General features: G+C 36.1%; 1 protein-coding gene across 1 annotated transcript in view; it reads right to left on the bottom strand.

Annotated features, from left to right (window-relative positions):
- CDK19 (cyclin dependent kinase 19) overlaps positions 1–13,529 on the bottom strand; it is a 123,005-nt gene that overhangs the window by 73,915 nt on the left and 35,561 nt on the right. The window contains exon 3 of the mRNA XM_030944295.1: positions 2,719–2,829. Coding sequence (XP_030800155.1) covers positions 2,719–2,829 — 111 coding nt within the window. The remainder of the gene's footprint in view (positions 1–2,718; positions 2,830–13,529) is intronic.

Genomic DNA, 13,529 nt, shown 5'->3' with positions numbered 1-13,529 from the left:
TCTCCACGGTAATCTCATGGTTTTGCACTGTTTTGTATAGAGCAACTTGAGAGATAAGAAAAGAAAGTATCTTTGATAGGATTAGTTATTAAAACTGATTACCATCTTTATAGTTAAGAACAGCATAATCAGTGTTCACCAATACTTGCCTAAAGCAGTTCAAATTAGCAAAGCTTCTACATTCCTTGGTAATGGTATCAGCAGAAGTTACAGACCATTATTAAGTATACACTATCTCAACATAAAATTTCAGATCTGAGCAGTTTCATTCTTGGGAATTAAATGAGAAGTAAAAAAAAAAAAGTTCTTGCTCATCATGGAAGAACTTTTTAATAAGTTTAATTAGCACCAACCCTTTAGAGCAGGACTTTTTTTTCAGTACTAGAAAATTAACAGAATAGCATAGCATCTGATATAGTTGATTCATCTCTTGCCAAATGTTTCCAGTACATAAGCTGAAAAATATAATGATTTTAATTAATCTAATGATTGAATGCGATGAGCATTTATTCTTCTCACTGAAGCCAATAGGTGTTACTAGAAGCTGGACAGCTTTGAACAGAAAGACAGTTTCCATACTTACTGATTTTGGTAAGTAACTCTAACTACCTACATTTAAAAACATTAGTGTCTGGAAAACTACACACCTCTAGTGACAGCACACCTTCCATTCCAAAACTTAAATCTTTATAAACTGATATATCCACGATAAATAGACTTATTTTGTCTTTATGTAGTGCTGGCAAAGCACATGGTGCTAAGAAATTTTTTTAAAAAGTGCTAAACCCCTACTAAAATTTCTACCCCAGAGAGTTGAAAGGGCACAAGCTGTAAAGCACAGGAAATGCAAAACACAACACAACACAGACAGAATGACAAGTGGTTGGTATTACTGAAATGCGTTACAAAATAAGTGGATTTTCAGGAGGTTTTTGAAGGAGGATAGTGAAGGATCTTTACGTACGTTAATTGGGAGGCTGTTCCATGTGTAGGAGGCAGCGTGGAAAAAGACACAAAGTTGGGAGTGAGCAAAACAGACAAAAGGGGAATTAAGAGCGATGCTTGGGAAGTGCTGACAGTAAAGGAAATGAGGACCAAGGTTAAGCCAGAACCAAGAGTGCCTTGAACGTGGCAAACTTTATGCAAGGGAGGAAAAAATTCCTGGCAAAGGCTTAAGAAGCAAGGAAACATGGGCAATTATACAGGAAAGGAGAAATGACTTGTGTAGCATGTCCCATAGAAAAAAATAAAAACAAAAGAGAGTTAGGAAGTGGGAGACCAGTTCATATCAAGTACCTCATTGTAACAAACATTTCAGTCTTCAATAATAGAAAATAATAACTTCACTGAGATTATATCCAGTACCCAGCCATATGGGAGGGGTGGCAAGAATATCAAACTGCAGTGATTTTTCTTCTAAAGCTGTTAAATCATGTGAAAAACGACTATGTAGTGTAAAAACCACACACCAAAAGGAAAATCGAATGGAAAAGGTAAGGAAAAAAGGTGTTTAAAACACATGGCAATAAATGCAGCAGTAAAATGTGCTTGTTATGACTGTTCCATAAAATGAGTAAACTCATTTAATGTACAAATAAAGTCTGTCATACAGAGATTTAGCTGATGCACTTCTCTTCATCCTCACTACCACCAGTTACGTGAAATACACAAACTCACAATGTCCACTGAACTTTGATGAACAAAACTTGCAAAATACAAACCTGCTAGCCCATAAGAGAAATAAATATCTTTCAAGCTTTTGAAGGGGAATAAATTACCATGATTTTCTGTGTTCTGAGACAGAAGTGTCTTTTTGAATGGTCTAAGTTCACTTTCTGTCCAATTAAAATCTTGGGTCATTTACGAGTTCAAGATCCAAGTATGAAGAAATTGAGCAATTTGTCACTAACATTTGTAATAGTAACACCTGTATTACTGAAGCCTTCAAAAGTAATACTGGAATTCATATTACCACTTCCTCTCCTTGCCAGTATTTTCAAAGGAATCATAAACATATTGGTTACACTTCATGTTTGATATCTTTCAGGTTTAAACACAAATGCAGGTTCAAGTAACTCACATCTTATCAACAGATGTGGAGCTTGAATATTTTCTAGTTCAAGTCACAATGTCACTGATGTCTGCCTCTACAACAGACTAAACCAAATCCTATCATATTTTGCTAGAAACTTAAAAACAAACATCTAAGTCTCTACTCCTCCATGTAATGAGTGTCCATCAGTAGGCCCAATTAGCTTACTTGTTATTTTATTTCCACTCATAATGTCACAAATTATCTGTTTAAAATATAGATGATTCAATGTTAGTGGCTTACAGTTACTGTCAGGGAGAGAACGCATCAAAGCAGTCACTCTCCTTTTTTTCTTGTCTGTGTATGTGCAAAATATCAGGAAAAAGTATTAAATACATTTCCAAACAAAGTTTTAGAATATCTCAATTTAGGAATGCTTTCTTTAACTCCAATTAAAGCTTGCAGAAGAATTCTTTTCACTTCAAAACCCAATCTGACTCCAAAAAAAATCTATGTAGTCTTTGGCAGGCTTTAAAGTGTAAAAGTAACAGGATTATCAGTTAGACCCTTAATTACAGAGTAAGAAATTAATGCATCTCTGCCTATATGAAGGCACATCACACACACATCACTTTGAACAAATTCTTATTGCACAATCTCAAATACTCAGGGAAACCTGTACTTACCCACAAATCATGCTCAGCATAATCAAACAGCAGCCAAACCTTTCTGTCACTGTGAGAAAGGAAAACCTTCTGCAATGCAATCACATTTGGGTGCTTCAACTCTCGTAAAAGCTGCAGAGAAACAGAGAAGCTCTTGTTATTCTGTGCTTGTTAAGAAAAGCAAACACAGCAAACAAAACCACCAAACAGGTGAAATAGCAAACAAGTAATCCCAAAAGAGGCCCTAGAAGGAAAGACACCACTGATTCACCACATTATCTTCCAAACATCAAAATCAGGATATACACAGCCTCTGTGGCATGGGCTGCTGTTCTTACAGCATAGCTACCCATCACTACCTACCTTTCTCCGTCCCACACTTAGCACAGAGCTGCCCATCCCACCTATTCATCCTGCTTGTCATCAGTATCTTTCTTAAAAAAAGTCATTACACACAAGTATAACTGTTTTCTTATCAAAGGTGAACATTAGGATTTGAGGATGCCAGAATGAAGCTTGGTCCAGTTCTTTGTCTGCACAACACAGTTCTTGTTCATCACATAAAATTATTTTATTGTCAATAATTTTCTTTTGCTTTGGATCCCTATCTCACTTGCCCTAAAGTGCATAGGCTGTTGCTCTCAGAAAACAGGGTGTTTTCAAAGAAAAGTTTACCAAAATGGGTTTCCTACTGGTTGTTTCAACTATTATTCTGTAATCCGGAAATAATCCCATATTTATTTATTGCTTGAAATAAATTATTGATAGTTATTGAATTTATTGATAGTTATTGAAATTATTGATAGTTATTGCTTGAAAGAAATTAATAGTTTTCTTATTGAAAGAAAACTAGGTCTCATCACTAATTAGCATATTAAAGCAGACACAGCTGCTGGAGTCATCCTTCTGCCAGATTAACCCAGGTTCAGGAGGAGTTGTGAAGCAGCACTCCCAAAAACATAATTTCCATGGAATCACTTCCCCCCCCACCACTGTAGTCACCAGAATGATTGATCATTTCTGTTTTATCTGGAAATTGCTTACATCTGCAGCACTAGTATATACATTGCCAAGAATCAATTTCTAATGGCAAAATTGTAAATGGAGTACGTTCCAAGGCACATTTGGGAGAAATGCGTCTTCTATCATTTCACCCTACAGAAAAAGGCTCAAGATGATTTTATTCTCCCTAAAACCAATATTTTAGGGGAAATAAAATACTAATTTTAAATTATATTATCTTTTGACTATACAGGTATCTGTCAAGACAAGAAATCTAAAGAATATCATAGCTGCTTAAATGTATTCCACTTTTCCAGCAAATGAAATTTAGATGCTTTTTTTTACCATGCAGGAAGTGTTTTCTTATTTTTCTTTCTTTCCCTAACCCTGAACCTCCTTTTCTGCATGCCAAACAAGCCCAGTTCCCTCAGCAGCTCCTTGTGAGACTTGCTCTTTGTTACATTCTGGCTGTCAAGGCTGCATGCCACAGCAGCCAATGCTTCAGGAGCATGAGAGAGACCAAGGAAATGTTGGCTCTAGGAGTCCAACACACCACATCAAGAATGAGAGCTCTATTCTAGCCATGCTGGACTTGCAGTGGTGCTTCACTACAACGACAGGAGGTCAAAAAGGATAACATAAGGGACAAGGGATGAGAGTGAGCCACAAACACAAACTGTTGGTCAGATTTATGTTAAAAACCATTTCATTTAGAAACATGCTACTGCAGGACAGAGGGTGACCACGGGGACTGAAGAGATGTAATTCTTAGGTACATAAAGAGTGGAGATAAGGGAAGTCATTCTAAAAGCACTGGAAAGATGTGATCAGAAGGGAATATTGGGCAGAACCAAATCCACAGCTGTGGAAATCAAAAGACAGCAAGTTTGAGACAAGTGTATCAACGACAAGTATCGATCCAAGGCTGAGACAAAAAGAAACAAGGAACTTCATTTTGAATGAACTGTATTTTCATTACAGCAGACAGGTGGAAGCCAACAATGGGAAAACTTGGGTGACACAGTGAAGCTACTTACTTGCATCATGATTGAATCTACCACCTACCCTAACAACCTCTGTAAGTGATGCACCTTTATGTGATGTGATTGTTATGTTCATGTAACTGAAAGACTCCAGTGTACTTGACAACATCTTCTATTACAAGACAGCAACTGGAACATAAAAAGGGTCTGCAACTACTATAATTTATTAGTAAATGAACACAGCATCATATTTGAATAGTATTTTAGCCTAATGTTCCTCTAAAATTTAAGTTCCATCATACCCAACTTGAGGTAAAATGCTACTAAAAACTTGTGTCTCAGTTACAATACATTCCCTTCTTGTAGCAGCACACAATGCAGTTTAGACAGAAAGACACTGAGAAGGACTTCATAGTGAATTATCAACATCTGTGCAACTTTGAGTGTCTTGTACAATGGCTTTCATCTAAACAGATTATGGTCATTATTATTAAAAGTATTAACAAGAGTATTGTACAAGCATATTTGTTTATCACCATTCTTAGCTGATGCCACAGCTTAAAGTTTAAAATTATGCTTTTGGTTAGCCCAAATAGCATGAACAGCTTCTAGGATTCCCAGATATCTGCTATATGCAGAATTGCTAGTAATTTCTTAACAGAAAGTTAAGTTAATAAGTTCTCCATGAGGCACACTGTGAGAATTTCCCCCATGAGTGAATGTCTCTTATAGCAGGGGAAGGGAAGGTCATTACGTGAAAGTCTCTGATGCCTGAAAAAAAGTTAAGTTGCTAACAGTATTGGTGTAGAAGCTTGAAGCCTTGGAAATGTAAAATGTCGGTAGTCATGCTGAGGTAGACTTTGCCTAGAAAATCCAAGTAAAGAGTAAAGGCTATCTAGCCAGAGAAGGAGCACAAGAGAGTATACAAGATTAAGCAAGTAAAAGTGGGATATCATAAAACAAAGAAAAAAAAAATCTGTTATTTTTACCTCTGTTTTCAACAATAGTTATGATACTGACCATGGAATGAACAAACACACAGATAAACGATGCCTCACCCTTAAGAAAGTAAAAACTAGCACAAGTAATTTACAAGCAAAACTCAGAGGTGGTATCAGATGATTAGCAAATAGATCACATACATCCAAAAAAAAGGGACACAAAGGAGACATTTGGAGACTTGTGTATCCAAAGCATGCAAAAAACCAATTTTGAAACAACGAACATAAAGAAAAATGTGTGGAAAACAAACTATCCTGACTTTCTTCTCTGATAATTGATTTTCTACTCAAGCAGAAGATCTGAGTTCAAATTTCAACCTTATAATAGTTTCAAGTACTTCATCAGATGGGAAAGATGACAACTGGAATACATTCAAGGTGAGAAAAAAATACCCTAAAGGGGCAGCTGACAATGGGGTCAAGGTAAAGTAGCTCTGTATTAACTATAACTATTTGAAGAGTTACCAAAGAACAAGTATTGTGTTTTTTAATAAAACCCATCTCAGTATCAACATCGTGAGTGTGAATGAAATTATCTGAAAAAATAAAGGCAGCATTTCCAAGGAAGAAAAGGAATGTGATAATGCATCATCTTTTATGCTACTTTATTCTGTGACTGAGTAAACAAAGAGTAACAGAAACAAGATTAAATCAAAAGCACAAAATCTGAATTCATGCGCTTAAAAACTAAACAAGAATTTCTACTATAGACTGAAAAGTCATCAAAGTGCAAGTGACAAATGGTAGAACTGGATTGCCATAAACAATGAAGAAAATTGAGATGGCAAATCTGATACCAAATATCCTAGTTGAGGTCCTTACAGGAGAGAATGGAATGTATTCAAATCAATACTTAAAAGGCTTCTGTGATTTTTTTAATACTATACGCAGTTTTCTCTGCTCAAACACCACTCCCTCCACACCCACACAAAAGATGAACTCTCCCAGAAAGAGGTAAAGGGTGACCAAAGGAGCAAAACAATCCATCACTCAATGGGGAATTCTCAATTACTGTAACTGATCAAATATCAAAAGAAATAAGAGGGATACCCACTAAAACGCAAGGATATGAGCATCAATGGTGAAAGAAATCATTACACTAGATGATAAACATGGCTGAAGAACAGAAAGACAGCTAATAAGAGCTAAAATCACCCTGCAAGTTAGCATCTCATGAACAGGAAGGTTCAGGAATAGTTTCTCAAGAGCAGGGAAAACAGTATATTTCATTTGCTTCTTTAGCAACATTGGACAACAAATTTAGTTGATGAATTTGATATGTCACCACTAGATTCCCTAGACAGATGCCTATGCAGTGTGTGCTCTTGTAGAAGCCTTCATGAAAAATGGGTTTAGTGAGGTTTTACTGATCATCTCCAGCACATGGAAAAGATGATTGACAGCAAGCCCTACAGCAATTTGGTTTAAACACTTTAACTGAGCCTGAAAATCATCTATCACCATATAATGCAAATTCCTTTTACAAGAAGTAGACAAGCAACTAGGAAGTCTCTTGATCTTTTGAGCTAGGTAAAATTCTCCCTTTTTTCTCCCAAAGAGATAGGCAACTTCTGTGAATGGGAGAAGAGTTGTAGTGTTACCAATATAAAAAACGTGATCATTTTTGAGGGCACTTAGCACATTTAAACACAAGTCAAAAAGTACATTCCTCAAGGAAATAAATCTTGCCCAGAAATACTTTTATGCCACTGGATGAATAATGCTTTCTAGCTACCACTTGAAAAAGCAGGGTGAGGACAGACACTTCCATCTTGCTGTGAAGGAAACCTAAGAAAAATTAGAGAAAACAGGAAGACAAACCAGTGCTGTCACAACTGACACTAGTAAATCTTGCAGCAAACATTTGTTTCTGTGTCAGTGATGACAAAACCCATAACCACCTTCAAAAATTTATTCAGAGGGCAATCTCATCTAAGAGGTGTACCCACCTTTCACACAGTTTACTTCAGTCTTTTGATCTATGTACTTCAACTGATCTGGAACAGCACTGGTAGTTTCTGTGATGGAAATGCACACTGTACTGCATTGAACCATTTTCAAGGTTAGAACAAAAACCTCTAACAGGCAAAAACGTGGATCACAAGAAATCAGAGGAAAGGCCAGAGCATGAGGCTGATGGCTCATAAAAGTGATTGCACATTACAGAATTTTAAAGCTGCCTCTTCTGTAATGAATCTATTCAAAGTCTCTAGGGTCACTGAAGTCTTTTCTTAATTGAAGCTGGGCTTTTCAAAGGAACGTAAAGATCATAACTTTACTCCTTCAGAAGGCCTTTTAAAATTCCAACTGGTTTTGACGCTATTAATCAATCAATACTAGATCCTCTCCTTGGTGTTATTAATATTATCCTTTCCACAGACACTCTGCTGTCTATTATCATATCAAGCTCATGCTGCAGCTTTTCCTTCAGGGAGGTATGAGCCTCTCTCGCTCAAAAAAAAAAAAAACCAAACCAAACCAAAACACAACTACCCCCCCCCCAAAAAAACCCAAAACAAAACAAAACCAAAAAACCAAACCAAACAAACAAAAAAACCACAAAAATAAACAGGCAACTATTTATTTTATTTAACATGTAAGAACAATCCTTTGCTAACTGTGCTACAGATCTTGAAGTTATCATATTAAGAGGAGAAGTTATCAGGAAAAGAGAAGGGAATTCAAATTCAAACAAGGTACCACATTAGAAAACTACTCAAAATTCAGCTTTTTTTAGTGGTGCGGTTGATTCTGAAGTTAGGGATTTTCCAGTTTGGATTCCCATTTCTACTTGAAGAAATTACAATTACAGAGTTATTGCATAACTGAAGTACCAAAAGACCTTAATATAATACCTTCAAACTGAGCAGGTATGGAGGGATTGTTTCCAGCTCTAAGTTGTCCATGGCTGACCCTTATATAAGAGGTCTTAGAAAGATAAAGGCAGGCAACATAAAAACGGACATAGAGATATACACACACAAAAAAAAGAAAAAAAAGAAACCATCCAAATAATATAAAAAAAGAAAGGCAAAAGTTTAGGCATTAGCTTAAGCTCTACTTTAGAAAGGACATATTCTTTGTACTCTGGTCTGGTAAGGCCTGTCCTTGGACTGCCTTTGGCATGCAAAACCAAGCAGGGGAGGTAGAGTAAAATGCCAAAAGTTAACAACTGCCATTCTTACACAAACTGCTAGGAGTGCTGCCGGAGTTTCCGCCAAGGAACACTGCAAATTAAAATTAACAAGCTAAAGTAATTCAAAACAGACTCAAGTAGAGTCCATGCAGACTCTCTGCTTCCCTCTAATTCTTCCTATACATGTATCTGATTTTGACCAATTTGATCCCAAGCTGTCCTTCAAATGAAAAGATCCCTCCCAGTATGCCTTACACATTCTTCAACCTCTTACACTTGCATCTCTTCAAAGCACACAGTCACCAAGCTGTGAGGGCTTCAGACTACCAGAAGAGAAAGATCAAGTATGGTTTTTTTTTTTTTAAAAGAAAAAAAAAAAAAAAAAAAAAAAAAAAAAAAAAAAAAAAAAAAAAAAAAAAAAAAAAAAATGAACAAATGAACAGAAACTAACCAGTCAACTGCCAAATGTTCAGGACAGGAAGAAGGCAAAAATGTGCCCCACCCTCCTCCTATGAGAAGGATTAAGAAAGTATTTATTCTATAAATATTTTCATTTCGGGAGCTGAAAATTATCTGGCATTGCTAAATAACATTATTATTCTGAAACAAAAGCTTGGCAAAAGACATCTTGAAAGTATTACATTTTAACTCAGCTAAAGAAAGAGAAACTAGGATAGCTGCATTTTTAATTCTTAAGGTCTCCATCAAAAAAAAAACAACACACAAAAACCAATTATCTTTGGCATTTATCTTGAAGCACACGAGCAGAAATACAAGTATAAAAATTCTATTCCATTTCCTTCTTACCAATATCATATACCAGAGCACAGACTTCTTAATAACAGAGACAAAGGACAACTGCAAAATTACTTCCAAAACAAGAAATTTCTCAATTTTTAATACAACTATATAAGGAAATGCTGACATTAAGAACACACAATATCAGCTTTACTCCAGTGCAAATATTATATATCTAATTTATTGTCATATTTTTTCTATAAAATAAATCTGAATTATTATTGAAGTTGCACATCTTCCTAGAGGAAACTTCATTTTCTTTAGGACAATTGAATTCTACACTCTCTTCTTTTAAAGGTAGCCGTGTATTTAATTTTGGTCAGTCTGGCTCAGATTTAGCAATAACCATTTTCCTCCCAACTGAAAGGTATAGATAAGTTAAAGTTCTATCTCTCTCTACAGAGATTTTTCTCCTTATTTGGCCTACAATAAAAGAACATCCAACCACTCAGATAACACCAACAACTAAACTGAAAGTAAATTGCTGAAAAAGTAATAGTGAATGTTTGTCCTTTCTGAAGATTTTAAGGTACTCTGAATTTGCTTTTAGGCTGACTAGAAATTTTGTCGGTTACTGAAAGGATAAAGGAATTTCCCATCAAACTAACAAAGACTCTTAAACCTAAAGCTATATTAAAATGTTAAAATGGGAGAGAGGGAATACAACACATCACAAGCAGCATCACATCATTCCCAAACCCACACATTCACTCTGGAGTTTTAAACTGCAACTAGTTTTCTCTTGCAGATCTTATTCTAACACTTCCACACTTTTCTGAATTCCTGACAACCAGTTATCACCTTGCTCTAGCACCGTATCTCATAGTGAATAAACAGTGATGGCAACTGAGGTGCTCTAAAACTCTTGCAGAAGGGCAAATACGATGAGTAGACATCAATGCTGACTGTCCATTTTTCAAAGATTTTTCCACCCAAGAAGATTTCAGAAAGATAAATGGTATATGAACCAGAGCAAGACAAACAATTCTTTAGCAAAGAACAGCCAAAAAGCATGTTTTTCCAACCTCAATTAATTATGGCACCACAGTGATGCATCTCTTAAAAGGTAATAAATTTCTAATCTATACAAAATATTGGGCAGGGTTTGCAATGCTATCCTGCAAAGATAACATTTTTACAGTCCATTTTTCCCCTAAAGTTTACTTATCTCCTCTACTTAATTGACTCTTTGATTAATCCTTCTATTATTAAAGCAATTTTTTTCATTTTTGTGATTATTTGCCATTTTCTAAATTTTATACTATAGAAAATATGGTATATAGTACATAGTATAGTACATACATACTTCTGTATATAGTACAAACTGTATAAACAAAATTGTAAAAAAAGTTCTTTGAAGTTACCACTTAAAAAAAAAAAATCAGATCTTGAAAAAACTTCCACCTAACAACTTTTTGTATCTGAACAGTGACAATAACCAGCCGCCCAACTTGGTGGATGTGTTTGTTGGGCTCAGAGAAGAGTGCAATTCTGTGCCTCTACTTCTTATGCTGAAGTTCTCTATCCTATGGTATGAAAATTTCCCATGTTTCCTAGAACCAGAGTGCATCAAGTGTGACAATGCTGAGCTGATCCAGCACCTCTACCCAAGATCTAAAGTTTCTGCCAAAACCATCTGTAAAATTCAGTGTGTGAGGGGCTCTCCGAGATGATGCATAAAAGATTTGGCTCCATAATAAATTGGTTGTGAGACTGCCAGCATCTCCTCCTTCAACAACCACCAACTGGCAAACAGGGCTTCAGTCCTCTCCACTGCTCTGAGCTGCTGAACACAAGGGGCCCAGTGCCTGGAGAGACATAGCTTGAGCACCTCAGGACAATATTCCAGCTAAAAAATATTCCAGAGAGGTGACTCTCTACAGCCTAAAGGAAGGAAGGAATCCCAGCCCTTTCCCAGGAAAGGGCCAAAAAATGCAGCTTCTCAAGTGTGCATGCTGCAAGTTACAAATCCAACTTTAGAATCTAAATCTACTCCTGCTTTGTAAAAGGACTTGGAGTATTATTCAAGGTCAGGTGTGCTGCTACTCAGTACTCTCACATCCATGTTTTCAACTTGCAGACAATTATTTCTCCAATACAGAAATATACTGGAATATAAATCAACAGTTATAATGAGACAACAGTCTAACAGTAATTTATCATGTCCAATAGCATTTTAATAAGGCACTCTTCTGATAATACAAAGTACTAACAAAACACTCTTTTGGAATTCAAAAACTGTTTGGAAAAAAATAACTAACTTAGCTTAATTTTGCACCCATGGGCTGTATGCCAGATCAGGTATCAACTATCCTGTGTCATGGTTTAGGAATGGTATTCTCCAATTTAGTGTTCCCACCAAAACCACTTCAAACCATGTGTCAGTTGCTCATTCCTCCCTCTTCCCCAACCCCTCTGGAGGGCTGGAGAGAATTGAAGGCACAAAAGGCAAAGTTCAGGCTTGAGACAAGAACAACTTACTGGAAACAACAGCAATATTAATAAGAAATGTGTGTGCAAGAGAGGTGAATGATTCATATGCAAATGCTCACCACCACATCATAGGGGAATCTGATAACACAGATCCAAAAGGGACCCCTTCCCCCATTCCGGGAAAATGGTATGAGGTGGTCCTTGTGCAGAAATTAATTCTGTCATGGCCAGAATAAGGACACCTGTCTACCTAAAGCCAGCATAAAGTCCATGCTCTGAGATACTCAGAAGAAACTAAATTAAGTGCCTATTCCCAGATCTGGACCAAATAAGAAGGTTGATCCACCAACAAAACAGCAACCTCCAGCTAGGATACAATTCTGTTATATACCATTTCCATGATGCTGAATCATAGAAAGCAGATTTTTCATGGAGGAATAACAGAGTCTTGTAAATCCCATTAAGTTTTCCATGACACTATTATGTGACAACTTGTATGTGTTTTAGCATTTAAGGTTTAAAAGAAAATACTACTTTTTTATAATTAATGTGGGAAAAGAAAAAAGAAAAAAAGGCGAAAAACCCAGCCAAGTAACCCCTAAACACAACCCTAATGGTTATGCTCATATCTTTCATATGCTTCATTCTACTTACTCAAGACTGGGATACAGGAGATTAGATATATAATTTATACTTACAGTCTTCTTTAAATAGAAAATTAAATCAAATCAGAGGTATGAATTCAAAACATATTAAGCATATTAAACCTCTGCTCCTTATGGGAATCAAGTTAAAACTGCTTTAGTTCTGAATGACAGCATCCATTAAACTTTGATGTACTTCAACTGATGCGCTTTAATGTCTTAGATGCCTTACCTCTACTTAAACAAGCTCATACACAAGCCTGCAGTTGCAAGTGTAAATTGAGTCTAATACCACACTCCAAATGAGAAACGTGCCTGCAGACAGCAGGAGATAATGTATTATTTAGGGGTTTTAACTTCATTTTATTAACTTGGGTTTGTTTAAAATAGCAAAAGTTGTGCACATAGATCAGGTTTCTTATATATTGTTTCCAAATGAGATTAATTTAGAAATATTACTCCTTCAGAGTTTTTACTCAAGAGTTCTTTCTCTAATTACTCTGTTGACAGTTATTTACAACAAATTCAGCATTTCACTCTGGAAGCACAACCCTAGAACGTTCTTAGCGTTCATTAACACATTTACCCATTAAATTTGTTCTGCTTTTGCTCATAAGTTTCTACTTTTTACCCAAATCTTCTGCAATCTTCAGCCACACATTAGACAAATCTAATGTGTGAAGCAAGCTAAAACAAGATGTTCACTGGCAGTCTCCCAAGTCATTAAACGCCTACCACAAGATTCTTCTCATACTCTCAGGATCAGACTGCAACTGGATAAAAAAAATCAGTTTGTAATCTATAGCCTGCTATTTCCTCATTCTTCTATTAAATA

The sequence above is a fragment of the Camarhynchus parvulus genome, chromosome 3, assembly GCF_901933205.1.
Source record: "Camarhynchus parvulus chromosome 3, STF_HiC, whole genome shotgun sequence".
Classification (NCBI taxonomy): Eukaryota; Metazoa; Chordata; class Aves; order Passeriformes; family Thraupidae; genus Camarhynchus; species Camarhynchus parvulus.
This window is presented reverse-complemented; position numbering and strand designations above follow the sequence as displayed.